At 39.7% G+C, this 26,700-nt stretch overlaps 1 protein-coding gene across 8 annotated transcripts in view; it reads right to left on the bottom strand.

Moving 5' to 3' along the window:
* The window catches only part of SLC2A13 (solute carrier family 2 member 13), a 369,307-nt gene extending 351,329 nt beyond the window's left edge, over nucleotides 1–17,978 (bottom strand). For all 8 annotated transcript variants that reach the window (XR_012420133.1, XR_012420134.1, XR_012420135.1 and 5 more), the window contains exon 1: nucleotides 17,168–17,978. Coding sequence is in view for 5 of the 8 variants with exons in the window: in XM_045365028.3 (XP_045220963.1) it covers nucleotides 17,168–17,720 (553 nt within the window). In the remaining 3 variants the exon portion in view is untranslated. The remainder of the gene's footprint in view (nucleotides 1–17,167) is intronic.
* Between the last annotated feature and the right edge of the window lie 8,722 nt (nucleotides 17,979–26,700).

Raw genomic sequence — 26,700 nt, forward strand, 5'->3', positions numbered from 1 at the left:
TGTGATAAAATGACTGGGATAATAAATTGCTTGTGAAGTATGCTTTTTAACAACAAAAAAATTGAAGATGAATGTTTATCCTAGCATGGTAAAACCTTTGGTATGAAGGCAGCACCTACTGGTTTTGAGAGTCTATTAATCTGTGAATATCTGATCTCACTCAATTACAACTAAAGAAATAATTTCTAGTTTTCAGAAATTTGAAAATTTACCAAAAATGTGCTTTAAGAGCACAAGATTATTTGCAAGTCAATCACCTCAAGAACACTAAGTAATTGGTTTTCTTCAGAGGAATCATGCAAATGGCAGAATGAATCATTTAAAGAGTCAGGAGAGGACTGAGGTGCTTCAGAGGGTGCCAGGGGCATGTGGCTTTCAGAGTGGGTCATCTTCGTACTTTACAAACTCTCTCTGTAAAAAGAACATAAAATAATGTTCTTGATTTCATAAAAAAAGACCTAAAACATATCCAAGAAAAGTGAATGTGATAATTTAAAAGACAGAGGCCAAAAGGAATGAAACAGAATAACTCAGGTGTCACTGAGCCAACTACCGTCTACTGACCTCTCATAGAAGTTACAAAAAAGAGACACTGTCCTCCTCTTTAGTAATCTGCAATCTTGAGGATCTTAGATGATTTATTCCACTTCAGGGGACAAATTCTCTGTCAGCTTTGATAAAATCATTTCTCAATTGTAATCAATAAAGAAGCCTGAGAATTTTAGAATCATGCGGGACTAGAGAAGCCCTTCAGTCAGGCTCTGAATACAAGGAAGACTTCTTCATCTCCTCAACAAAGGTCACCCTGTACCTTACACTGACCGCCTCCCTATATAGACTTTGTAAACTCTCTCTTAACGTTCTCTGTAAGGAGTCTGTCTCACTGTTGGTCAGCTCTAAGATGGCTGTAACGCAAATATATTTAAAACGTAAAATATATGGAGATACCCATATTATAAATACATTTCCTATGAATTTTAACTTTTCTTGGTTTTTAACAGCATTCCAGTATCTTATTTTTAATATTAGCTCTGTTATCAAGCGTAACAGCCATTTAGCTTGCTCTGGGCTCCCTGGATTTGATAAGCACAGAGCTGAAGGACTGAGCTCTTGGTTGCACCCCAGTAGAGACCTTCTGGGCCCACTTTTCAACCCTGACAAGGCATCCTACTAAACCATGTTTGTTTGTTTTTTTAATTTCCCAAATTTCAGAGATTATTTGTCATCAGTATGCCCCACAAGATTAAACTTTATTTTGCTCCCTTACTTTGCTAATTAACACAAAGAAAATGTTCTACGAATATATTCAGTGAAAGAGTGTGCCAAATGCTTTATCTGCAGAATTTTCCTAATCTACTCACCAAAAAATGCTTTCAAAGAAAAAACAAATGAGAATAGTTTAGTAAGGCATATTTCTAGTGAACACACAAAACTTCCTAGTAATCATCAGACTCTTTTCTAAATGCTTCCAAATCTTCATTAATATTTTATAAATTTGCTAGAAACTAGTCATGTTTATTCATCTTAATTCTTAGAATTCATTCCCTTTTGAGCAATTAAGGCACTATTTGCTCATATGGCTTATCTCTGGGTATCTCATCTTCATGACTGCTTAAAAATAAAGAAAAATTTACTGACAGTGGCTTTGAGTTTATGTCTAAAAATTTTTGAGTTAGATTAAGTCAGCCAGATGTTCACTTAAAGCAAATAAAAGGTAACTATTAACCACAGCAGTAGCTATCCATAGGCAAAGTTTTAATGCTTATTAATAACTATAATTCTGTATTCTTAATATATATATACATTTTTATTTGAAAATGTATGTCATATTTAGAAACTAAAATTTTGAAAATAATCCAGGCTCTAATGATCTCTTACACAGATGAATAAATAACTACATAATTACCAAACAAATGTAACAAAGTCATGTGTTTCTTTTGCAACATTCATCATTTCCTTAATAAGGCTATAAACCTTTTTTAAAAAAGGGTTCTTACTTCCCCAGCCTCAAGAACTATTCATTCATAATAAATAAAGTCCTTTAGATTTGTCTATTTTACATTACCTATGAAAAAGTAAACAAAGTCACTGCCTCAGAATCTTTAGTAAGATATTCTTATTAAAGATGTGCACACGCAAATGCAATCATGCATTGCTTAGCCACGGAGATACATTCTCAGGAATACATTTTGCAAACTTCATGGAGTGTCCTTACACAAACCTAAATGGTACAGCCCACTACATACCTAAGCTATATGCTATAGCCTACTGCTCCTGGGTTATAAAACTGTACGGGATGTTATTATACTAAATACTGTAGGCAACTATAACACATTGGTATTCGTGTATAAAATGGCTAAACATAGAAAAGGTAAGGTACAGTAAAAATGCAGTATTATAATCTTATTACCATCCTATATGTGGTCATCCTCCACTGAAATGTCGTTATGTGGCACATGGCTGAACTTTATATTGTGCAAAATAAGATGCTTGAATTTCACTTTATGAACTGTAATTTGTACAGTAGGTCAAAAATAGAGTATCCTCATTCACTTGAATATCATTAGATTCTTCACAATTTACTTATGTTGACATTACTGCTAAAACTTTATTCTACAGGATAAGAAGGAAATCTAAAATTAAAAGCTTATTGCTCAAATTTTTTGCTGTTTTTGCAAACTATTACAAAAGGCTGAACTTCTATTAAAGTTGAAATTGGCCAACTACTAGCAACAAAGAATAATGGCATGTCACATTCATTTGATGCATTAAATTCCCTGTCTTTTTGTACAATCCTAAATTTCAAGGTTCAAATTATGAACTATGAAAATTTCAAAATGTCTTTCTCTCTTTAACCAGGAACTATAAAGGTGAAATGAGGTAACTCACTCATTTGTACTCATACTATCTAATAGTCCTACAGAGGTTTTAATTACACATGTGCCAGGAAAACTTAATTCAGGACAGTCTGGTTTTATTCACCAATCCAAAAAATGTTGATGTCTGCCTCCAACAGAGATAAAACGGGAAGAAAAATTCACATTAATTACAACAATAATGGCTAATGTTTTCTGAGCATGTATTAAGCATCAGGAATAATGTTAAGCTTTTAACAGAAAATAGTATATCAATTAATCTATACAATAACTCTATGAATTAGGATTTTGTAAAACCTGACTTGCCAGCTGCAGGTAGACCTCATCAACCTTCCTCTGCACGACTGTGTCTTACATATTTTTCTATTACTGTCTGTATTAATGACATATGAGTATCACTATGGGCAGCAACAGAAGTGTTACAGAGAAAGGCATAATAAGGTCTGTCTGGGGTGGCAAGAATGGTTTCACAAGTATAGAGGGTTTACGGGGTTTGTAAGATTAAAAACTCAAAACAGTAAACCAGGAAATGTGGCTCAAGCCAAGTCTACACAGCATAATTTAATCATTTTGCTTGACAATGTAAGTTTCCATATTTATGTGAAGCACTCATATTCAAATAGAAGCTTAAAGTGCAATATTAAGACCAGTGTTTTAATTATCACAGTTTAGACTGGTGAGAGTGCCACTCCATTTGCTATGAAGAGTTGCAGATCGGCTTTACTTGAAACGTAACCCCATCCAGAATTAAAATCTGGATCATTTAAAAGGATCAGATCAATCTCAAGATTATGGTACTTATTTTTTAAATTCCATATATGTAATATCATCTTTAAAAACTTACCACATCATTTTATACTACACATGTTTTTTGTCCCCTAAATTTATAATCAGACCATAATGAAAAATAAAATCTGTCTTATTTTTTGAATCCCAAGCCACAATGTGCCTGGCCAGATACAGACACTCAATAGCTACTTAGTGAAATGTATTATAGAATCTGAAACATGGATTGGCTGCTAAGGAGAAAATAAGAGGAGATTTCAAATTCCGTATCTCCATTCTCCAAGAGAAAGACTCTAAGTTTGAAAACTTGAGTCATCAGACAGAAGACGTGAAGGTCAGGGAAAACTGATCAGGCCTCTTTATAGCCTGGGTGAACTATGACTCCAACGCCCTTCCACTCCTGCTTTAATTCCAGGTTCAAACACAAAGATGCAACTGTGTGAATCAGTAATCCCTCTTCCCACAAGTCTGTCTGCCAGGAAAGAGAGGAGACATTAGAGCATTATTAACATGTGGAAAAGATATATCCCATGTAATAAGTTTGCATTTCTGTTGATTCCACTGTCACATCTAAGTGTAATTACTCCAAGTTCATCCTTGAGCGTCATCCTTGAGTTGATTTTCAGACACAAATCAACTTTCGTTTGTTTAGGCTCCCTAGATACACGGAGAGACCCATTTCACTGCAGAGACTGAAAACAATATTAGACTTAAAAGTCTTAATTGAAGTTAAAAATAATACCCATTTTCTCCCAACCACTTTAAAAAGTTTGAAACCATAGAGTAGTGCCAGAAACAACCCTAGAGAACATTTAATTACTTCCATCCACTACACAAATTTCCTACAACATCCTTGATCCAATCTCAGCTCAAAATTATTCCTTAAGATTATACTGTTTTAGTTGTTATCTACAGATTAAATATTTACTGGATGCCTGCTGCGTTCCAGGCACTACACTATGCAACGGTGGAATAGCAATAAACAAAACAGAAAAATTAAAATCTGCCTTCATGGAGATTACACTCTATTGGACAGAAAATAATCAATAAGTAACACAACTAATTAAGTGTTTCAGCTAGTGAAAATTGCTATAGAGAAAAATAAAGCAGGGGAAATCAGTGGTGGGGGCTGCAACTTTAAGCCGAATGATCAAGGAAGACACCGCTAAGAAGAGATGCTTGAGGAAACACAAGAGAGAAAGGGAAAGAGTGCTCCAGGTATCTAGGGAGAGGCTTCCCAGCAGAGGAAACCACCCACAAAAAGGCCTGGAAGGATGTCTAGTGTATTCCTAGAGGTGGGGGCAGCTGGAAAAGGAGGGAAGGCAAAACAGTAGGAAATGAAATCAAAGAAGTGGGCATGGGGCAAGATCCCATGGGCTGCTGCAGACCACTAGCTTTTACTCTGAGGTGGGGAGCTAATCAGGGGCTTTGAGCAGAGAAATGGCATAGTCTGATTTATATTTTAAATGAATCATTCTGGCTGTCATATGTATAAAAAGTAAGCAGAGGGGTCAGGAAAAGCGCAGAGTGAACACACAGGAGACTCTGGCAATACCCCAAGTGAGAGATGGGTGACATTTGGGATCAGGGTGATTGCAGAGGAAGTGATAAGAAACAGATTTCAGATATAATTAGGGCCTAGATTCAAAAGATTTCCTAGCCGACCTGATAAGGGGCACATGAGGTAGTCAAGGACAACTCCAAGGCTTTTGGTGAAAGCCCCAGGAGGAATGCTCTGACCTGGTAAGCGGGAGATGGTGGACAAAACAGGGAAGTCAGGTGCAAGCATCTGGAGATCAGGAGAGAGGTCTGGGCTGAAATCTAGATTTGGGAATTCTCAGCAACACAGAAGTTATTCCAAGCCATGAGACAAGATGAGATCCCCAAAGGAGTAAATGCAGAGAAGAAGAGAACTCTGAGGCTGGTCAGAGTTAAGAGATCTGAGAGATGAAGAGGAATCTGCAAAGGAGATGGGGGAAGAAGCAGCCTACAGAAAAAGCTGGGAGAATGTGGTGTCCTAGAAGCCAAAGAAAGTAGTCCATGAAGACACGATTTACTTGTATCAAATGCCTTTGGTAGGACAAGTAGGACTGAAGACAGACCTTGCGCTGAGCAACACAGAGGACACAGTAAAGTTGATAAGAGCAACGCCAGTGGAGTGGTAAGGATAAAAGCCTGTCTGGACAGGGTTCAGAAAAAAGGGAAAGAGAGGAACTACAGAAAAGGAATACAGGCAACTGTTTTATGTAAAGAAAAGGAGACAGACAGGATAGTAACCGAAAGATAAAGTGGGGCAGAAAAAAAAAATTTTGAGACATGGATGCAGCTGGAAACCATCATTCTCAGCAAACTATTGCAAGAACAGAAAACCGAATACCGCATGTTCTCACTCATAGGTGGGAACTGAACAATGAGATCACTTGGACACAGGAAGGGGAGCATCACACACTGGGTCCTATTGTGGGGAGGGGGTAGGGGGAACGATAGCATTAGGAGATATACCTAAAGTAAATGACGAGTTAATGGGTGCAGCACACCAACATGGCACATGTATACATATGTAACAAACCTGCACGTTGTGCACATGTACCTTAGAACTTAAAGTATAGCCGGGCGCGGTGGCTCAAGCCTGTAATCCCAGCACTTTGGGAGGCCGAGGCGGGCGGATCACAAGGTCAGGAGATCGAGACCACAGTGAAACCCCGTCTCTACTAAAAATACAAAAAATTAGCCGGGCGCGGTGGCGGGCGCCTGTAGTCCCAGCTACTCAGGAGGCTGAGGCAGGAGAATGGCGGGAACCCGGGAGGCGGAGCTTGCAGTGAGCCGAGATCGCGCCACTGCACTCTAGCCTGGGCAACAGCGTGAGACTCCGTCTCAAAAAAAAAAAAAAAAAAAAAAGAACTTAAAGTATAATTTTAAAAATAAATAAATAAATAAATGTAATAAAATAAAATAAAAAAAAAGACTTCAAAAATAACAACAGCATGTGTCCATGCTTACAGGACTAACTCAGTAGAAGGAGAAATGTTATGAGACAAAAGAGAAAGAGCTGGGATGACAGCTTTGAATAGGAGACAGGGAGAAGCCTTTGCCAGTTCATCTACAGAAACAGAAAGAAGACAGCATCTGTGCAAGGCCCAGGCAGGAACAGCTGAGGAAACCCAAAAGAGAGAAGGGAGTGTGGGATGGGAGCCCATGGAAGCTCTCATTCTCAGCCATAAAGTAAGCAAGACACTTTCCTGAGATACATACAATAATAAGATCCCAGAAATGTACTTCGTACATCATGAGACCTTGCTAATTCACGCAATGAGTTAAAAATCTGGGGGAAAAAATACACCCACACCGCTATTATATGATTAGATTACAACATTTTTGTCATTATTTCCTAAAAATGTCCTTCCATAGAATAAGAAGTAAAATCTAATTTGGAAAAAAGTATCTTGCTGCTGTGTTTTCTTATGTGTGTCTCTGTGCCTTTTAAAACAAAAATGTGAATGTGAAGTAGAACAATGATCTAAAGGGAAGAGTTAAAAAAAAAAAATGTAAATGCCCTGTGCCATATGTAAACTAAACATACACCTTTATTCCTTCTTCCAAACTCTATGTCCAAGTGTAATTTTTTAGGTAGTTGCAATCAATGTGTCCATACAACTAGGTTCTATTCTTCGGGCTTAATATTTGCGGGATATATGTATCTAAGGTCTGGACGTTTTTGTGTTTAATGTCAATGTGATGTGGTCTAACTAATCACTTCCCAATCACTAGGCACTTGGAGGTTCCTCCTAGCTTTTTAAAATTACATATTGCACATCTATAAATACGTTTAAACAAAATGAGTTTTTCTTTATTTCCTTATATTACAATCTCTCAAATGAAATTTCCAGATCAAAGAATTATTAGCAATTTTACAAATGAACTGCAAGAGCACAGTATATAATACATATTAGTAATTCAAAATAAACTTGTTGAATGAAGAACAAATGAATGAAGCATGTCAAACATGTCAGCTTTTTATCTAGAATATTCTCTACAGAAAATTATTCCAATTTATTTTACAATCAGAAAATCATATTTTCCTAGGGAACAACTTAGCCCTGAGTTTTGTTTAGCTTTTTTTTGTTTGTTTTTTTGTTTGTTTCTTTCTTGAGATGGAGTCTCGCTCTGTCACCCAGGCTGGAGTGCAGTGGCACGACCTCAGCTCACTGCAAACTCCGCCTCCCAAGTTCATGCCATTCGCCTGCCTCAGCCTCCTGAGTAGCCCGCCACCATGCCCAGCTAATTTTATTTTATTTTATTTTATTTTTTTGCATTTTTTAGTAGAGATGGGGTTTCACCCTGTTAGCCAGGATGGTGTCGATCTCCTGACCTCATGATCCACCCACCTCAGCCTCCCTAAGTGCTGGGATTACAGGCGTGAGTCACCACGCCCGGCCAGCCCTGAGTTTTTAATTTGCTAATTTAGTAAGTATGGTGTTCTCTTAATCTTCACCTCTAATTAGTAACCAGGCTTAACACTTTCCCAAGAGTCTATTTACTAACTATATTTTTCTTGTTGTAAACAATCTGTTTAGTATACTTTGAGGATAAATATATTTTCTTTTAAGTAAATAAATTTACCACAATGTCTTTCCAATCTGTTGCCTCGCTTTTAAAATCTCTGCTTTGAGGTTTTAAAAATTATAATAAAAGATGTCATCAATATAGATAAGAAAAAACACTCCATTAATTAAAAAAATTAGAGACTCTTAAACCAACACACTACAGAGAATATGAGACCTAAATTTCATTTACATTTCATATTCCTATTTCCTCTTCTCAGTTGCTTCTTTCTTTTCCCTCTTATTTGCTCAATACTAAATTCTTCCAAACAGTTGGATCTATCACTGGAATTCTGATTCTGTTCCATTCATCATATTCTGGTTTTAATAATACATATTGTATACCCTATATATTATATACATATTATTTCTTTGCAGTAATTACTTCTGTCTATAACTACTGTCTTACTACTGTTCCCTCAATCTGATTACAATCATTTTGTGAAATTCTTTTGTGAAAGTATCGTGTTGGGATTTTCATTGCTAGCACATTAAATACTAATACTAATTTGGGAAGCATTATGGTGACTATATTTAGCTTTCACAATCAAAAACTGGATTTATCATATAATAGAAAGGTGGGGCGTACACTGGTTCTTGATCAGAAATCTGGGTTTAAATCTCAGCACTGTTACTAACAGTGCTAATTTCCCTAATTTCTCTGCACTTCCTTTAATTCATACTTAAACTAAGGAAAATACTAATGTTCCTAATTACTGAGTGAATGCAAGCATATACACATATAGGCATACAGAATGGGCTTTTAGAGTCCACTTTTTATAACACCTCTGCCAAGCTGCTAAAAAGCATTATATCACAGGAAATGAAGATTATGTTTGTTCACAAAGAATGTATTCCAGGGAACAAAATGACATACTCCTAGAAGTAAAATCTAGTATTTTATTAGAATTTCCAAAAAGCTTACTCTCAAGGGGCATGACAAATGACTCCAACAGTTTTAGTTTTGTGTGTGTTGAGCAAAAACAGACAAACAGGACTACATCAAATTTAAAAACTATACACCAAAAGACACAATAAACAGTGAAAAGGCAACCAATGGAATGAAAGAAAACATTTGCAAGTCATATATCTGATAGGGGGTTAATATTCAGAATACATAAGGAACTTCTACAACTCAATAGCAATTGAAATAAACCAATTAAAAATAGGTAAGGGACTTGAAAATACAATAAACAATTTTCCAAAGAAGATATACAAAGGTAAAAGTGGCCAACAAGTCTATGAAAAAATGTTTCACATCACTAATCCTAAGAGAAATGTAAATCAAAACCACCATGAGATATCACTTCATATCCATTAGGATGGCCACTGTCAAAAGAAAAGAAAACAACAAATGTTGGTGAGCATATTGAGAACTGGAACCCTAGTTTCTCAATTTTAGCGCCGCCCTGCCCCACACTGGGAGGAGTGCAGCCACTATGGAAAACGGGATAGAGGTTCCTCAAAAAATTAGAAATAGAACTACTACATGGTCCAGCAAACTCAATTCTGGGTATATATCCAAAAAACTTCAAAGAAGGATCTCAAAGAGATGTTTGCACTCCCATCTTCATTGCAGCAATATCCACAACAGCCAAGAAGGAGAGATAACTCAAAGGTCCATCAACAGATGAATGGATAGATTAAATGCCACATATATATGTGTATATATGTGTATATATGCATATATGTGTATATATGTATATATGAGTGTGTATATATATACACACACACACATACACAATGGAATATTATGCAGCCTTTAAAAGGAAGGAAATTCTATCATATGCTACACCATGGATAAACCTCAAGTGAAGTAAGCCAGCAAAGGACAAATACTGCATGATTCCACTTATATGAAGTATCCGAAACAGTAAAAATCATAGAAACAGAAAGCAGAAAGGTGGGTTGTCAAGGGATAGGGAAGAGAGGCTGGGGAATTTGTGTTTAATAGATACAGTGTTTCAGTTTTGCAAGATGAAAATGTTCTAGAGGTCTGTTGTACAACAATGTGAATATACCCAACAATACCAAACTGCACACCTTAAAATGGGTAAGAGTATAAATGTAATGTGTTCTTTACCACAATTAAAAAAAAAATCTATATTAAAACAAACAAAAGTAATGTCCACATGATATATCATGGTAAAGAAGAATTATGCCAGTTTCAGGGAGGAGTGAGTGTCACAGACTGGTTGAGCACAGACTGGGAGGCCAGACCTCTTGGGTTTGAACTCCGGCCCCACCCAGTAGCTTTGTGATCATGAGAAAGTTACTTCATCTCTTTCTGCCTAAATACCCTCACCTTAAAATAAAGGTAACTGTATTATCCCCCTGGGTTATTATGAAGACTATGTGAATTAGCATGTGCAAAATGTTTAGAAGTGTAAGCATTCAACAAGTCTTAGGTACTATTTCCAGGGCGCTGGCAGCTAAGCTGATGGCCAATCCACACCCTGCCACAAGGATGGACTGCCTAGACTCCTCCCAGTGCAGGGCAGGGCAGCACTAAAATCAGAAGAACACTGGTGCCATTGCTCGCTGGTGACCAGCTGCCACAGTGCTTGGCCCTGCTGTGAAATGATGCTCCTGCCATGTGGCCTTGGACATATGCTGCAGACCGCACCATTTCAAATAGTGGCATTTAATAAAAGGCCTAACTAGAAAGCATGTAGTACTCTTAACTTGAGTTTAGAAGTCCCTGTAAAACTTTTTTCTCTTTCTACAACCAGAGAAATTAAATTTTATATGTGCAAAATGTTTGAGGCTTTTCTGGTGAGTATGAATTTTCCTCCTGACAACGGAAGTTTTGATACTATTAGCAATAGCTGCTATTAGAAGTGTTGCTACTATTTACGGACTCTAACGGGTCACAGGAAAAAGAAAGATAAAGAAATGGAAAAAGGTGTAGACAAGAAAGATGGACAAAGGAACCAAGCTCAATATGAGAAAAAGAAAATTACACTCAGGTGATTTTGGGTAAAGACAGCAACGACTGCTTGCTAGTTCAGTTCTCTTAGCAGTTTCTACATCATTAAAGGTGTTCAAACCAAAGATGTTAGTGTGAAGTCAGTTAACTTTGAGTGCATTCTTACTTTAAGTTTATAATCCAGAAGAGGGAAAAAGGGATGAATGAAAAAGCACAATGTTTTCCAAGGAAGTCACGTGAACAATTTCACATAACTCATGTTAACAGACTTACGTTATCTTACTGACAACTCACTTGAAGAGGGTGTTGCTATACTACCAGGCAAACACAATTAGATCATAATCCTCACTATAACTGCAATGTCAGTCCCTACACTGCCAGACAGAAAAGGGGAGGGAGCAAAGCTGTTAATGTGTATAAAACAAGGAAATACAAGAAGTCAAAGGAGGCTTTATTTCATGTGTCAGTTTCATACCAGTAGGGAGCATAAATCCAGTACAGAATTCCTGCCTTCAAAAACAATCAAACAGACAGAAATTGGGGAGTAGGGGAAAAAAACAAATTTGAGCACCTCCCCGCAAAACTGTATATTAGCTGATTAACTATTTGAAACTTAAGAGCTTCCGCCCAACTATGCTTACCTTAAATGACATTCTTTGTTGACACTGATCTCAACATTGCATTTTTTGATCAAACAAGATTTTACATTTCATTTGCACTGAGGAAGAATTCAAATGCTGTTTGAAAAACAAAAATGTGGTATTTTTAAAAGTATTACTCAACAGGCCATAATGTACTAATTACAAGCTGCAATTTACAGCTACAAATTGTGTTCCAGTAGAGGGAGTCCTGAAAGAGGCTGACACAGGAGAAACTGATGTAAATCTAAGATTAATTCAACGAATCCAGTGCTGTATAAATTAGTATGTCAATTCTCAGGAAAGGTTTTGAATACTGGGGACTATCAAATTTAGAGACTTCTTGATATTCCCCACACAGACCCTAAATCACCACTTACAATGAGCAGTAGAATAAATGCCAACACCAGGGAGAAAGGGCTAATAGGTATGCTTTTTCACTGACCGTGTACATGCTAACAGTGTTAATAGTAGTATACTGTTGTACTTTGTCTTTTCTAGACAATTTCTTGTGTGTTATGCATGGGAAATACATGGTGATAGAAAATAAATAAAGCAAATGAGCAAACTCATATTCTTCAATCCTGTTGTAACTAACCATACTTAAAAACCTTGATTATAGGTACAATACTGCTAAACAAACACCTGATAATGGGATTGCGTGTAAAGAATATACAAAATAAGATTAACCCTGGGCCGGGCATGGTGGCTCATGCCTGTAATCCCAGCACTTTGGAAGGCCAAGGCAGGCGGATCACCTGAGATCAGGAGTTCGAGACCAGCTTGGCCAACATGGTGAAACCCTGTCTCTACCAAAAATACAAAAATTAGGTGCGCATGGGGGGCAGGTGCCTGTAATCCCAGCTACTCGGGAGACTGAGGCAGGAGAATCACTTGAACCTGGGAGGTGGAGGTGGCAGTGAGCCGAGATCTCACCACTGTACTCTAGCCTGGGCGACAAGAGTAAAGCTCCATCTCAAAAAAAAAAAAAAAAATGATTAACGCTGTTAGAATACAATCATTTCTGAGATGGAAAATGTATGTCCTATTTCAAATTTGACTTTTCACGTTTAAAAAGTTCAGGTGGTTATGGTAGCAGGCAGCGAAATGGAGAAAGTCTAGTGTCAGGAATCAAGTAAAAGAGAAAAATAAACTAGAGGAACCAAAGATGCCTCTGGTGAACCAAAAAGAAAAAAGAAAAGAAAACCCAAAATAATGCCCGATTTAAAACAGGCACTCGGTAATTTTGTTACAACCAGTCAAGAAAACGGAATCCTTAAATCAAAAGAAATACACATCTCCCTGACTTCTGATACTTAAGGTCTTTTACTACGCAATTCATTTAATACTCATTAATAACTACACTCTACTCCTTGCTATCTTCACCTCTGCAAAGGTTTCTGCTGAAGGGTCCACTGACTCCTCCCATATCAGTAATTAATGGTCACATGCTATGCTTTACCCATCCTATAGTAGCCATCTCAGCAAAGGACTGCTAATACCCAAAATTTCAAAGACATGAGAAGCCGTAAGGAAGAAAGTAAAAGAACTTAAAAGCATAATGGGAAAAACAAAAACCCTCACATATCAGATTCAAGGGATGTTTAATCTGATTATATTATTTACTGTTAAAAACCTCTAAAAGCTCTCCCTGCATAGGCAGGACCAAATAAACTATATTCAGCCTAATCCCCCCAAAACATTCTAGTCTCATGACCACCCCATCACCACCCTTCACTCACCTATGCTTCAAACACTGCTTTGATTTTTCTGTGCCTTTACACCAGTTATTAACTCCACCTTAAATGTCCAGTAGGGTAATACAGCAAAAGACTCAAGGTTTTTTTTTAAATGTCCACTAGGGTAATACAGCAAAAGACTCAAGGTTTTTTTTTTTAATCCTGCCTCTGTAATCAGTGACCTTGCCATTTAACTGTTTCCACACCCAACAAAACGGGACCCATTTCCCAGACTCAGGAAGATTAAATGAGGTAATATGTGTAAAGTACTACCACCAGGTCTTGCACATACTAAAGCACTAAACAAGCACTTTTCTGACTTCATCTACATCATCTGCTGAATACCTACTCACTCTTCAAACCCTACTTTGAATATCCCACTGTAGAACTTTCCTCAATCCTGTGTTCCATTTTTTCCCTTAAAAGAATCAACTGACCACTCACTCTTCTGTGTGTCATCTGACACTATGGAGAAATGTCTATTTTAATTGCTTGTTTATGTATCTTTCTACTCCATTACAGAATGAACACCTCCAAGGTGGGGTTTTTATCTAATTACTGCCTGCCCCATATCTGACAGGATCAATAACGGAAGCTCAATTAGCAAGTGTTGAATAGATAATGATTTCATTAAACTATTACAACCAAAACCTTTAGATGGCCTTTCACGTATTTTGATAATGCACTATTTTTGTGTTTTGAAAAGAACTTAAACTAACTTAAAGTGCTACTCGACCAGCAATGAAATTTGGATTTTTTTCCGTTTCTGCTCACCATTCATTTATTCAACAAGTATCTCCTATGTGGCAGGAACGTATCAGTGAACAAAATGAACAGAAATCCCTGACCCACATGGGCCTTATATTTTACCACAGGTAAACATGTGGAGGAAGGAAGTTCTTACAGCAAACTTGTCTGAAAAAGGCATCAAAAGCCACATTTTGTTATTCATCAACATTTACTAACTATCATAAGGACAAAACAACAAATCCCTGACTACACATAAAATTTAACTACTTAAAAAACAATAGCATAAAATTAACCCAGATTTAGTGTACCAAACAAGCAAACTGATTTAATGTCCCTCAAAAAATGCTCATGTTAGGAACCCATTTCCTTGTAGCTTAAAAAAAAAAAAAAAAAAAAAAAAAAAAAAAAAAAAACACACACTTGTGATTTCTTTTGGAAGGCTAGTGATCTTTTAAGTTTTAATGATTTTATTTGTATAATTACATGCTTTGCATAGATCCTAATTTGAAGTGGTTTTATTTCATTATTGTTTTGTTTTGAACATGGCCTGTTTCAAAGCCTGTTTATGATCTTAAAACATTCTTCATTTTGTAAATGAAGAGGGCTTTTACGAAACTGCCTCAGGGCTTCTATTCTGAGAGGTATGTTTCTGGAAGTGAGATGGGCTACACCAGAACTGAATGAAGACCATACCTAAACTGGGCTTCTCTGTTGAACCAATCAGCCCAGAGACCACAGAATGAGGCTGCACGACAGAGAGGCCTCCACAGCTCTTGCACACCCGTACTTCCAATCTGATCTCCTGCTTTGTCCTCTATTGCTGCTTCCACCTATTCCCCAAGTATGCGCTACGCTTTCCTTCCTTTACCCATTTTATCCCTTGCTTAGAAGGTCCCTTCCTCATTTCTGTTAAAATACTGACATGTCAACATACCATTTCCATTGGTAAGAGCTTCTGGCTTCCCTCTGTTGGAGATAACTGTACCCTCTCTGAATTCATCAGCTATCTCTGAGAATCTCTGTTATAAAGCTTAGCAAGTTCTACATTGCTTTTGTCCCACCTTGCTACATTTACTAAAGTATAATACATTCTTCTCACTATTCTGCCCACAATATCCGGAAGGGGATCTTACACAGAACAGGGCTCAATTTGCAGGTCAGATAAAAAGACTAAACATAATACCCAAAATTTTAACCAATACTTGCCATAGCAAAACACTAGGAAGCTTCATTTAGAGAGTTCTGCAAATCATGATACAATTTCAAAATTACAGAAAAGATTCAGGTTGACAGAACAATTCTTGCTACCTAAAATGATGTTATTTCTATGTCAGAAGCAACAAAAAAAGTCCAGATGTCCCAAGCAGACAATGCTGAGAAAAGAATCGTGGTCACTTAGCAGGTTATTTGTTGAAGGGTCCTGAAGGCGCAAGTAGTTTCCATACAAAGAGGTTTCATTTCAGCTGATTTTTTGGTCACTTTGGACATTTTTGTGCCAACTTAATATGTTACTGAGAGCTTTGCCCTACCTTTCCTAATAGTACAATAAACAAGCAAAAGGAAGGTCACTACTGACAAACTTTGAATATAAAGTGCAGCGAGCTGGGTTTTAGGCTCATGGTTCCTGCATGTGGAGTTGAATATATGGCCTTTGCTTCCCTTCAGAACCCACAGAGAAAGGGTGAAAAGCACAAACATGAAACAAGTGGTGAATACACAGATCACTAGCAGCCCCAGGTTTAAAGCGCTTTCATCAAGCCCCAGCCATGGGGAAGAAATACTTCAACAGCACCCTAAGGGAAACAAAAAACTGAATTATGAAACGAAACATTAAAAAGGCATCAGCGGTGTGTCTTAGAAAAATTCTAGTGAGATTTAAGTCACAACCCCCCACTTTCCCTCAAAAGTGCTTTCTAATAATACTGAGCACATTCTAAATGGCTTCCCTCTGCCAAAAACTTGCCAATTGTACCTCCCTTGCTCAGCAACCAGGGTGAAAAAAAATCAATGCCAGGAGAACATTAATGCCTTCATTTTTGAAGTAAATTCCAATCATTTATCTTGCTGGGCATTTATCCACAGGGGGAGTACCTCCTAAATGAATTCAGGAAGTGAATATGACCTTTAATAGATAATTTGGTTCCCAACTGGAAAGCAGGAGAGGCAAAACAAAGAGGAGAATGGATAAAAAAGGATTCAAATGAAAAAGTTAGAAAAACAGAGGAGAATGGAATTCACTTGGGAAAAGAATGAAAGCTGAAAGGCAATAGAAAAAGCATAAAAGCAAAAGGAGATACCATCTAAAGACAAATGCTAGATAAGGAAAGAGGGCAGGGGTAGCTAATAAACCTTTCAGAGTCCGGAATTACTTAATTCTAAATATTATCTCACTGTAACTTGACGACGTTCTAGGTTGCAGGCTGGGAGCTCTAGAAAAGGAAAGGGGTAGCAGTGGAGAGGGAAGGTGGGACAGTGCAGGAAAATAGAGACCCTCGTAAGCTCAAGAAGCAGCATCAGGTTAGGCTGGATCAAGGAAAAAGCTGGGGCTCAGCTGGGTTCCTGGAAGTGCTGAGAGGCAACAACTACTCGGACTGACTGGTCCGTGGACGATCAAAGATTCCACGTGGGCTCGAGGGAGACTACAGTGACCCCCGCCCTCAAACCCCCCACCTCCCGGGAGAGCCTTGGAGGCTGGACCAACAGATGGGCTCTAGAGGCCAGAGAAATGGAGGATTCTCTGACCAGGCGAGACCCGACGAGGACCCCGATGGGCAAGAGGCACGCAACACCCAGGGTCAAGGGCGGTGACACTGGGGTCCCGTGCGCCCTTAGCGGAGCCCGAACTCACCGATGCCGAGTCCCACGACCAGGCGGCCGGCGAGCAGCGTCTCCTTGTTGCTGGCCGCGGCCAGCACCGCGGAGCCGGCGGTGAAGAGGGCACTGGCCAGGAGGATGGCAGCGCGGCGGCCGAAGACGCCGTTGAGGGCGCCTCCGGCCAATGCCGAGACGGCAGCCGCCCCCACCGTGCTGGACACGAGCAGCTCCTGCCACAGCGCGTCCAGACTGAGCTGCCGCTTGAGCAGCAGCATGGCCCCTGACACCACCCCGGTGTCATAGCCAAACAGGAAGCCGCCGAGCGCGGAGAAGACGGCCACCACGTACACGAAGGCGGGGGTCTCGTCCTGCTGGAACTGCCGCCGCGCCGCGCGCTCCAGGTCCCCGACGCCGCCGCCCGCGCCCGCGCTCTGCAGGCTGGTGCTCGACTCGGCGGCCGCCAAGAGGCTGCACTCCCCGGCCGCGCTTGCCGCGTCCGGCTCCTGCTGCTTCCTGCGCCGCTCGCCCATCAGGCTGCTCAGGCTCCGCAGCGTGTACTCCACATTCTCGCTCGCCTTGCGGGACATAGGGCAGGGGCCCGGGGCTGCCCGGGGGTCGCGGCTCCGCGGGCCGGCAGTCTCAGCGAGCTGGACAGCCCGAGCCGGCGGGAGCAACCGCCGCCGCCGCCGCCTTCTTCCTCCCGGCTTCCGCTCCGGCTGCCACGGCAGCAGCCGCCGCCACGGCCGCTCCCGGGAGAAAGTTGCTGCCCGCCGCGCTCCGGCGCTGCGGAGTTGGAGCCCGGCGGGTCTCACTCCACACTCACACCCCGCGCCTGCCGAGCTGGCGCTGCGGAGCGGGCGGGAGGCGGAACCGCGGGTCACGTGCAACCGCGAGCCGGTGGGGCGGGGCACGGAAAGCGTCCCGCCCCCTCCCTGGGCGGAGCCAGGCTCAGCCCGCCCCGCACCCCTAAATCCCGCCCTCCCCGGTGGGTGCGACCTCTGACCTAGGCTCCCTCATTTAGGGCTCTGGCAACTGTATGGAATTAACCCTGCCTTCCGAGCTGCAGCGGTGGGGCAAGCCAATTTGGCGATGCCACCAGGCAGTCTGGAAGCCACCCAGAATGTTTGCGCTGTTTGGAGGGTAGGGAGAGAGCACCTAAACCAGCCTGACTGTCCTTCCAGCAGCCTGGAGATAGGGCTGGAAAAACTATCCTAGAATACGACCTAGCAAGTACCCTTCCTTTTATAGTATTGTGACATTACCCAGCGTGGTCTACTTCCCTGGCATTAAATGTATTTGTTCTGGAGCAATTCAGGGCTGCATTCTCCCATTTCTATAGCTAGTTTCCACTCTCATCGCCAGTCCCTCCTCAATGTATGCTTATTTTAAAGGAATGGTACATTTGATTCTTTGAGGAAGGAGATAAAATATCTCCTGGGGTGAATCCCAAACCTCCTTCCACGGATCCCTGACCTGTAAAAGAAAATTCACAATATGCATTCCACTCATGTAACGTGTAATTCCCAGTAACAAAGAAAACCCAAGACCCTGATTTGTGATTCGGCAGGCAGTCTCCACCTCCCCGCCCCAACATGATAACCAAAAGGTGGGATATCTTCTCTCCTGAGAATCCCCACTGTTGCCCTCCATGAGGCATTGTTTTAACAGCTTCATTTACTTGAAACAAAGCAAAGATGACATGATTTGCAACTTATTTTTTTAACTGTTGAGTGAATGAACAGTTGTTGGTTCATTTGGGGGTTTTCCCCCCTTTAATTTAAATGTTTTAAAATTACGTTATACAGTTCCGCATCAGGGGCTAAAGATTTTTGTTTTGTTTTGTTTTGTTTTGTTTTGTTTTTGAGACAGAGTCTTGCTCTGTCTCCCAGGCTGGAGTGCAGTGGCGCTATCTCGGCTCACTGCAGCCTCTGCCTCCCAGATTCAAGCGATTCTCCTGCCTCAGCCTCCCTAGTAGCTGGGACTGCTAAAGATGTTTTGTCCCTCTGATTTGCTTTCATTCTTCAGGCTGAGGGCAAAAAGTCAAGCATCATAGGATTCTATTCCTACAACTCCACTGCTCTTTTATTTCCCTTATTTGAGCAAAAGCTTTCTTAGCCTGGGGCCTATTTTTCATGCAGCTAAAACTGTTTTCCTTTTAGACAAAAGGATTTTGTGATTCCTGTTTCAATAAAAACTTATATTAGAATTTGTCAAAACTGCTTTCATTTTGATTATCAGTCAAGATTATCTCTACAATATAGCACTTTCCTTGCCAGCAACAAGGAAAATAAACTAATGAACCCAAAGGGCTTAACTATTTAAATTTTATCGTCTGGCTTTAAAGCAAGGCTCTACCGTCATTCCCAGGGATCAGTTAAACAGAGAGAGTCTTTAGATCGGCAACAATGAACTCTTTAATATTCAGACCTCGGACAATATTGCAGGTGAGAGCGCGCCTTTTCCGCGGCATACCACGGTACAGTAAAACTGCGCCCCCTGGTGGTGAACCAATTCCCACGGCTTCTGAAGAGAAGGGCTCCGCAGATGAGAAGCACCTGGTACTCTGACAGTTCCCTCTTGCTGAGATGAAATAAACTACTTTTTGTTTCAGTTGGTGTAGTGAACATCTTGGTTCCTGAGCATCCCTTGCTTGAAATTCAGCTTTGGGGTCAAAGAACAAGAAACTACTTAAAAAGTTCTGTTCCGTATTAGGACAGTTACATATCTGCGGTCAGGTTACATTTGAAAAGAAATGTGGCGTGAAAAAAAAGGCATTGGAGGCCGGGCGCGGTGGCTCACGCCTGTAATCCCAGCACTTTGGGAGGCCGAGGCGGGTGGATCACGAGGTCAGGAGTTCAAGACCAGCCTGGCCAACGTGGTGAAACCCTGACTCTACTAAAAATACAAAAATTAGCCGGGCATGGTGGCAGGCCCCTGTAATCCCAGCTACTCGGGAGGCTGAAGCAGAGTATTGGCTGCACCAGGGAGACAGAGGTTGCAGTGAGCCGAGATCGTGCCACTACACTCCAGCTTTGAGGACATTTGCTTTACAACCTCCAGGAACATGTTCCAAAGCAGTCTAACAATAAAGAAAGGCCAAAAGTCCCTTCTCAATCATCTTTCCCACCATAATAGACCCCTTTCGCCAGAGATAACCACCTCTACCACTTTGAAATGTATCTTTCCAGAACTTTCTCTATGCATTTATATGCATGTGTATGTACATAGTAAAATACATATACAGGTACTGTTGTTTTATTTGTTTGTTTTTGAATTGTTTTGGTTGCAAGAGATAGAAAATCGAGATCAAACTAGTTTAAGCCAAAATAATGGAAAACAGGGAATATTTATTGGCTATTGTGAGAATCTGAAAAGTCTCTAATAAGTTGGCGTCAAGTGTAGGTGGATAAAGGACTAAAAACACTAGGATGTCACATAGAGGTCCATTTCTCCACTCTGCTTCTTACTCCTTAGGCTCCATTCTTAAATTTTATGTGGTGCTCAAAGGGCTACAGCAAACTCCAAGCCTTATACCCGAGATAGTTTGGATATTTGTCCCCACCAAAATCGCATGTTGAGATGTAATCCCCCGGGTTGAAGGTGAAGCCTAACCAGATGTGTTTAGATCCTGGGGGTGAATCCCAAATGAATGGCTTGGGTCATCTCCTTGATGATAAATGAACTCCTTCTGAGTTCACAGGAGATCTGGTCCTTTGCTTTCACCGTGTGATGTGCCTGCTCCCCCTTTGCTTTCCACCACGATTGTAAGCTTCCTGAGACCTTTCCAGAAGCAGATGCCAGTGCTGTGCTTTCTGTACAGCCTGCAGAACCGTGAGCCAATTAAACCTCTTTTCTTATAAAATATCCAGTCTCAGATATTTCTTTATAGCAACAAATAGCCTAATATACAAAAATTTTCTCCCATTCTGTAGGTTGCCTGTTCACTCTGATGGTAGTTTCTTTTGCTGTGCAGAAGCTCTTTAGTTTAATTAGATCCCATTTGTCAATTTTGGCTTTTGTTGCCGTTGCTTTTGGTGTTTGACAGACTGGATTAAGAAAATGTGGCACATATACACCATGGAATACTATGCAGCCATAAAAAACGATGAGTTTGTGTCCTTTGTAGGGACATGGATGCAGCTGGAAATCATCATTTTCAGCAAACTATCGCAAGAACAGAAAACCAAACACCGCATGCTCTCAATCATAGGTGGGAACTGAACAATGAGATCACTTGGACTCGGGAAGGGGAACATCACACACTGGGGCCTATCACGGGGAAGGGGGAGGGGGAAGGGATTGCATTGGGAGTTATACCTGATGTAAATGACGAGTTGATGGGTGCTGATGAGTTGATGGGTGCAGCACACCAACATGGCACAAGTATACATATGTAACAAACCTGCACGTTATGCACATGTACCCTAGAACTTAAAGTATAATAATAATAATATAATAAAATAAAAAAATAATAGCCTAATATAATACCCTTTTCCACTCATGTCTGAAAGGACAGAGAAAGAGCCTCTTTTTCCAAAGCCCTAGCAAACTTCATATTGTATCTAATTGGATTTGCCAGTCGTGGTCCCATTCCTGACCCAGTTACTGCAGACTGGGAGATTACAGTTTGATGATCAGGCTAGGGCCAATCAACACCCACATCATGAGCTGTGAGTGAAGGTAAATTACATGGGCTGAGACTATAGGAGGTTTTCCCATCAGAAATCTGATGTACTATTTTGCCAGAAGTCAGGTGAATACATGCTGGCAGTAAAACCAACATACTTATGGCTTGAGTTGCCATAAGTAATTAGTAAGTTAACATGGCATAAAATACAAGTAAACCATTTCAAGAAGGAAGAACTGGCTAAGATAATCAATTATATAGAGATCAAAGAGAATGAAAACTCATGGAAAATCTTTGATTTTTATAATAGAAAGTCAATGAAAGGCTCACACTTGTATTACCAGCACTTTGGGAGGCCGAGGTGAGTAGATCATCTGAGGTGAGGAGTTCAAGACCAGCCTGGTTGACATTGTGAAACCCCATCTCTACTAAAAATATAAAAATTAGCTGGGCGTGTTGGCGCACCCCTGTAATCCCAGCTACTCGGGAGACTGACATAGGAGAATCGTTTGAACCCAGGAGGCGGAGGTTGCAGTAAGCCAAGATTGCATCACTGCATTACAGCCTGGGCAACAGAGAGACCCTCTCTCAAAAAAAAAAAAAAAAAAAAGAGAGAGAGAGAAAGTCAATGAATGGTGACTGCTAAGAATCAGAATGTTATTTTGATGGCATTTTCTTCACGAAACCTAGTAATGCCAGAATCCCATCCTTTTGAATATTCCTTCTCTCTGTATGTATAATAAGCAATAGCAGCATCAGAATAAAGATATTATATTATTAATAAGTACAAAGGTAAAGTATGGGTCCTATGGCTTGGTTATGAGGTATAAGAGATACTTGGGTGTTTAGTACTTCCTGCAAGAAGCTTTCTTTGACTTGCTCTAAGGAGGAGGAGGAAAAAGATGAAAGGAAGGAGACAAGAATGGAGGGAAATAAGAAAAGATGGTCAGCATACCCCAATGGCCAGTGCCCTGTCTGGATCTGCCACTACAGAGAGACAAGGAGCAGGAAGCACAATAAAGCATGAGGGATGGATGACCTTTTAACATACACTGACTCTTCCCTCTAGTAACTGTGACCCAATCAGCAATAGAGCCTGTGACACATCATTATATCATCTCTTCCTCCTTTGGGTAGGGAGAGTTGCAGTGTCTCTTTCCCCTCAGAGACTTTTAAGAGAGCAATTTTAATTAAGATAAAATTAGGAGAAATATCAAACATAGGCTACATTTTCTATAAGCCTCTTGCTAAATGTAATAAAAGAAAGAGTAGCTTCAAGAGTTATCAGGATCAAGGGAAAGGGTGTGAGCAGGGATTAGGTATGATATGAATTTATTTAGATGCTGAGGTAAAAAGAAATAGTCAATTCAAGAGCTGGAATGATTGATAGGACAAAGTCCCAAAGAAGGCGGAAAGGATATGAGCAAGAACATACAGGGTGAGGCAAGGCTAGCCTAGTCAGAGGGAGGAAGAGAGACACTTCTTCCTCCGAGAAAAAGAGGCAGGGATACAAAAAAGAATGTCATCATAAAAAAGAAGATCATATTAATAACAAGAATAGGGAAAGAGTTCTGTTAAATGGATAATCGTGTGTATTTGGGGGTGAGGGGTGGAGTGAGCCTAGATGTAGTCACAAAGATTCCACTTCATGTCTTCACTATGCTATTTCCTTGACTGTGTAACCTTGGGCAGCTTATTCTTTATAAGCTTCAGTTTTCTCTTCTGTAACTGGGAATAATAATACTGTATTTGTAATTGGATGATTTCAATTCTAACAGATAATCCATATTCAGACTGTCCTGAACGCTACAGAAATATAAGGCATGAATCTGAACGGCCAGTGTTGGGCAACATCAGGAATGGCATGATCCGCTTTTTCCAAAAATGTTATGAAGGAGCAGGTTCTATCACTTTCTCTACTCTCCTATTCTTAGCATATTGGGTTTGCCCTCCACTGGCTTCCCCCAAAGTGACAAGAAGGCTTCAACATTTTCAGGTGTCATAAGTTTCCAATGTATACACATAAGGATAGTACCTAGTTCCTTTCCTCAAATGTAATATATTTCAGCTAGTAAAATATCCACATGACCAAATATAAAAGTAACTAATAATACATAGCACAATGTACTAAATAATTGCTACAGGGGAAAAAAACCAGAGTAATTGAATTTTGGTTGTGGAATGTCAAAGTATTCTTTATTGACCCGATGAATAGCTACAAATGATCAAAGTTAAAAAGAAACAAACAAACAAAAAACCCAAACAATTTGGCTTGTGAATTCAAGGAATGCCCTCATTAAGCAGGATCCAGTGATTTGAAATGAGAACAATGGGAAGTATTTGTTTCAACGTAGACTCACTAATGATACTAACAATTCACTTTCTTTCACTGAGAGTGATTAATTTGGTTTGAGATTAGTTCTTCAGGCAGTTCCAATATTTGAGCTAGTTAGTGGAAAATAATTTTATTTTTATTTATTTATTTATTACATTTTGAGACAGGGTCTTGCTTTGTAGTCCAGGCTTGAGTGCAGTGGTGCCATCACGGCTTACTGCACCCTCGACCTCCCAGGCTCAAGCGATCCTTCCACCTCAACCTGCCTCCTGCTTCAGCATCCCAAAGTGCTGGGATTATAGGCATGAGCCACCAGGCCCAAGTGGAAAATACCTTTTAAATTGAACTTGTAACATGATGAGCTTCTTGCTGTTTTAAACAATTTTATATATTTTGTTTTGCATTTTGAATCCAATTTGGAAACTCAATTTTAACATTCACTCTGTCGGAAATTGTAAGTACAGTAAGCATGGTACCACTGTGACCCTACTTAGCCAAATTGAACGAATTTATCAAGTTAAAACTAAGCAAAATATGCAGCTGAAACAATCAACATATATTTTATAATTAGCTAATGAGGGGAGTTATATAAATTAATAAATTCCTGTTTCCTTACACCCTCAACTCAAAAAAACCAAAAACTTTAAATTTGATAATACAAATTGTGTAACTCATTGTCCATATAATGTTGCATGGTATGAACAAACACTGTTTGGAAAGATACTTTTATCTTCGCAGCCAGTAGTACTTACACATGCAAAACAAAATGATCATTTAAATTAACTTGTGCAAAAAACATTTCAGCAAGAGTGGCCAACCTCAATATATCCAAAAGCATGCTATTGTAATTTCCCTCCAGATTCTCTCTCACAATTTTTAAAATGTTGATGTGGGTTGGCTCTGTGTTCCTACCCAAATCTCATCTCCTAATGTAATCCCCACATGTTGAGGGAGGGACCTGTAATCCCCAAGTGTCAAAGGAGGGAGGTGAATGGATCATAGGGGCAGTTTCCCCCATGCTGATCTCATGAAAGTGAGTTCTCATGAGATCTGATGGCTTTATAAGTGCTTAGAAATTCCTCCTTCATGCTTCTCTTTCCTGCTTCCCTTTCTGCCGTGATGGTAAATTTCCTGAGGCCTCCCCAGCCATGCAGAATGGTCAGTCAATTAAACCTCCTTTGTTTATAAATTATACAGCCTCCGGTAGTATCTTTATAGCAATGTGAAAACGGACCCATACAAATGTATACCATGGAAAATTTTTATACCTAGATTACACTGAACCACCTTTGGGTAATGCTAAAGTTGATTTTCATGCTAAGAGTCAGTAAATGTGAGACAGAGATCCTTTATGGTGGAAGTAAGAGCATTCACTACTTTCTTCCTGTGATTTTCTTAAACTGGGAATTCTTTTAGAAAACTTATCTTCGTAGGTGCAATTAGAGAGGTTTGATCTACAACTTGGCCTGCAATTAAAGAAGAGTGAGTGTCCTTAGTACATAAGAGCAAGGCCTGTGTTTGCTTTGTTTAACACTAAAGCCCTTGAGACCAGCTAGTACAGTACTGCCGCAGGTAGGGGCCCAAATGTTTACTCCAAGAACATATGAATGAATTAATGAATTAATGTAAGTCATGACTTTCCACATTTAAGGATAATATAATGACAACTTGAGGTAACACGAAGTGCCTGTAGAGCATGACATCTAAACTCCAACTCTAGTCCAACCAGTGGTCAGATTTTAACTGAGCAACCAATCAGACATAGAATTTTTTTTCTTAAGAAACACATTGCATAAATTATAGATTTTAATAGAAATATACTATGTTTTGAGCATTTGCTTTATGAAAAGCAGTTTATTTTGCACAGTCCTTAATTGTTCTCATTCTCAAGCAGGAAAACACACATGCCCATATGTAAAAATAGATGATCATATAAATTATTGTATACCAAAGAATTGATAAAGACAAATTCCTAGTCAAGTTCACGGGAGACAAGAAATGGATGGGCTGAAATTTAAAAACTATTTAAACACAATGATTTTTTTTCTCCATTTCAAGACAATAATATGAAAAACAAAACTGTAACAAAAATAGTTATTCCTAATTGTTACCAAAATTATTTATGAAATGTCAGCTGATCAAATTAAAGAGTTAATAATTTACTTTGCTTCAGTTTTAAAATCTACTTATTTTCTACCTTTGTCGGGCCTATTAGTGATCACTGTCTGTTTTGTCATCAACTTGGAGAGTCTAGATTACAAGTAGCAGTGCACAACTTCTGTGTGTATTGGCTCTGTATTAATGAACGTCTTACTTAGCTACTAACCAGACATGTGTCACTCTGCCTATCACTCTGTGGTTTTGCACATTCTTCTAAAGAAAAATTTTCAAAGAATAGAAATATTACACAAATCCATAAATCTCAAAACATAGACTAAGAATCAATACTTGGAAAATCTTCGAAAAAAATCTTGAAAATTTTGAAGATGAAAGCTAAATCTATGTACTTATCAATGATCTCTCATCTCGGAAAATTACTCTGAGCTCTGTAGAGAACTAGAAAGAGATGAACCATTTTAGTAGCTGTCCCTAGTACTAAAAAGAA

The sequence above is a fragment of the Macaca fascicularis genome, chromosome 11 (assembly GCF_037993035.2).
Source record: "Macaca fascicularis isolate 582-1 chromosome 11, T2T-MFA8v1.1".
Lineage (NCBI taxonomy): Eukaryota > Metazoa > Chordata > Mammalia > Primates > Cercopithecidae > Macaca > Macaca fascicularis.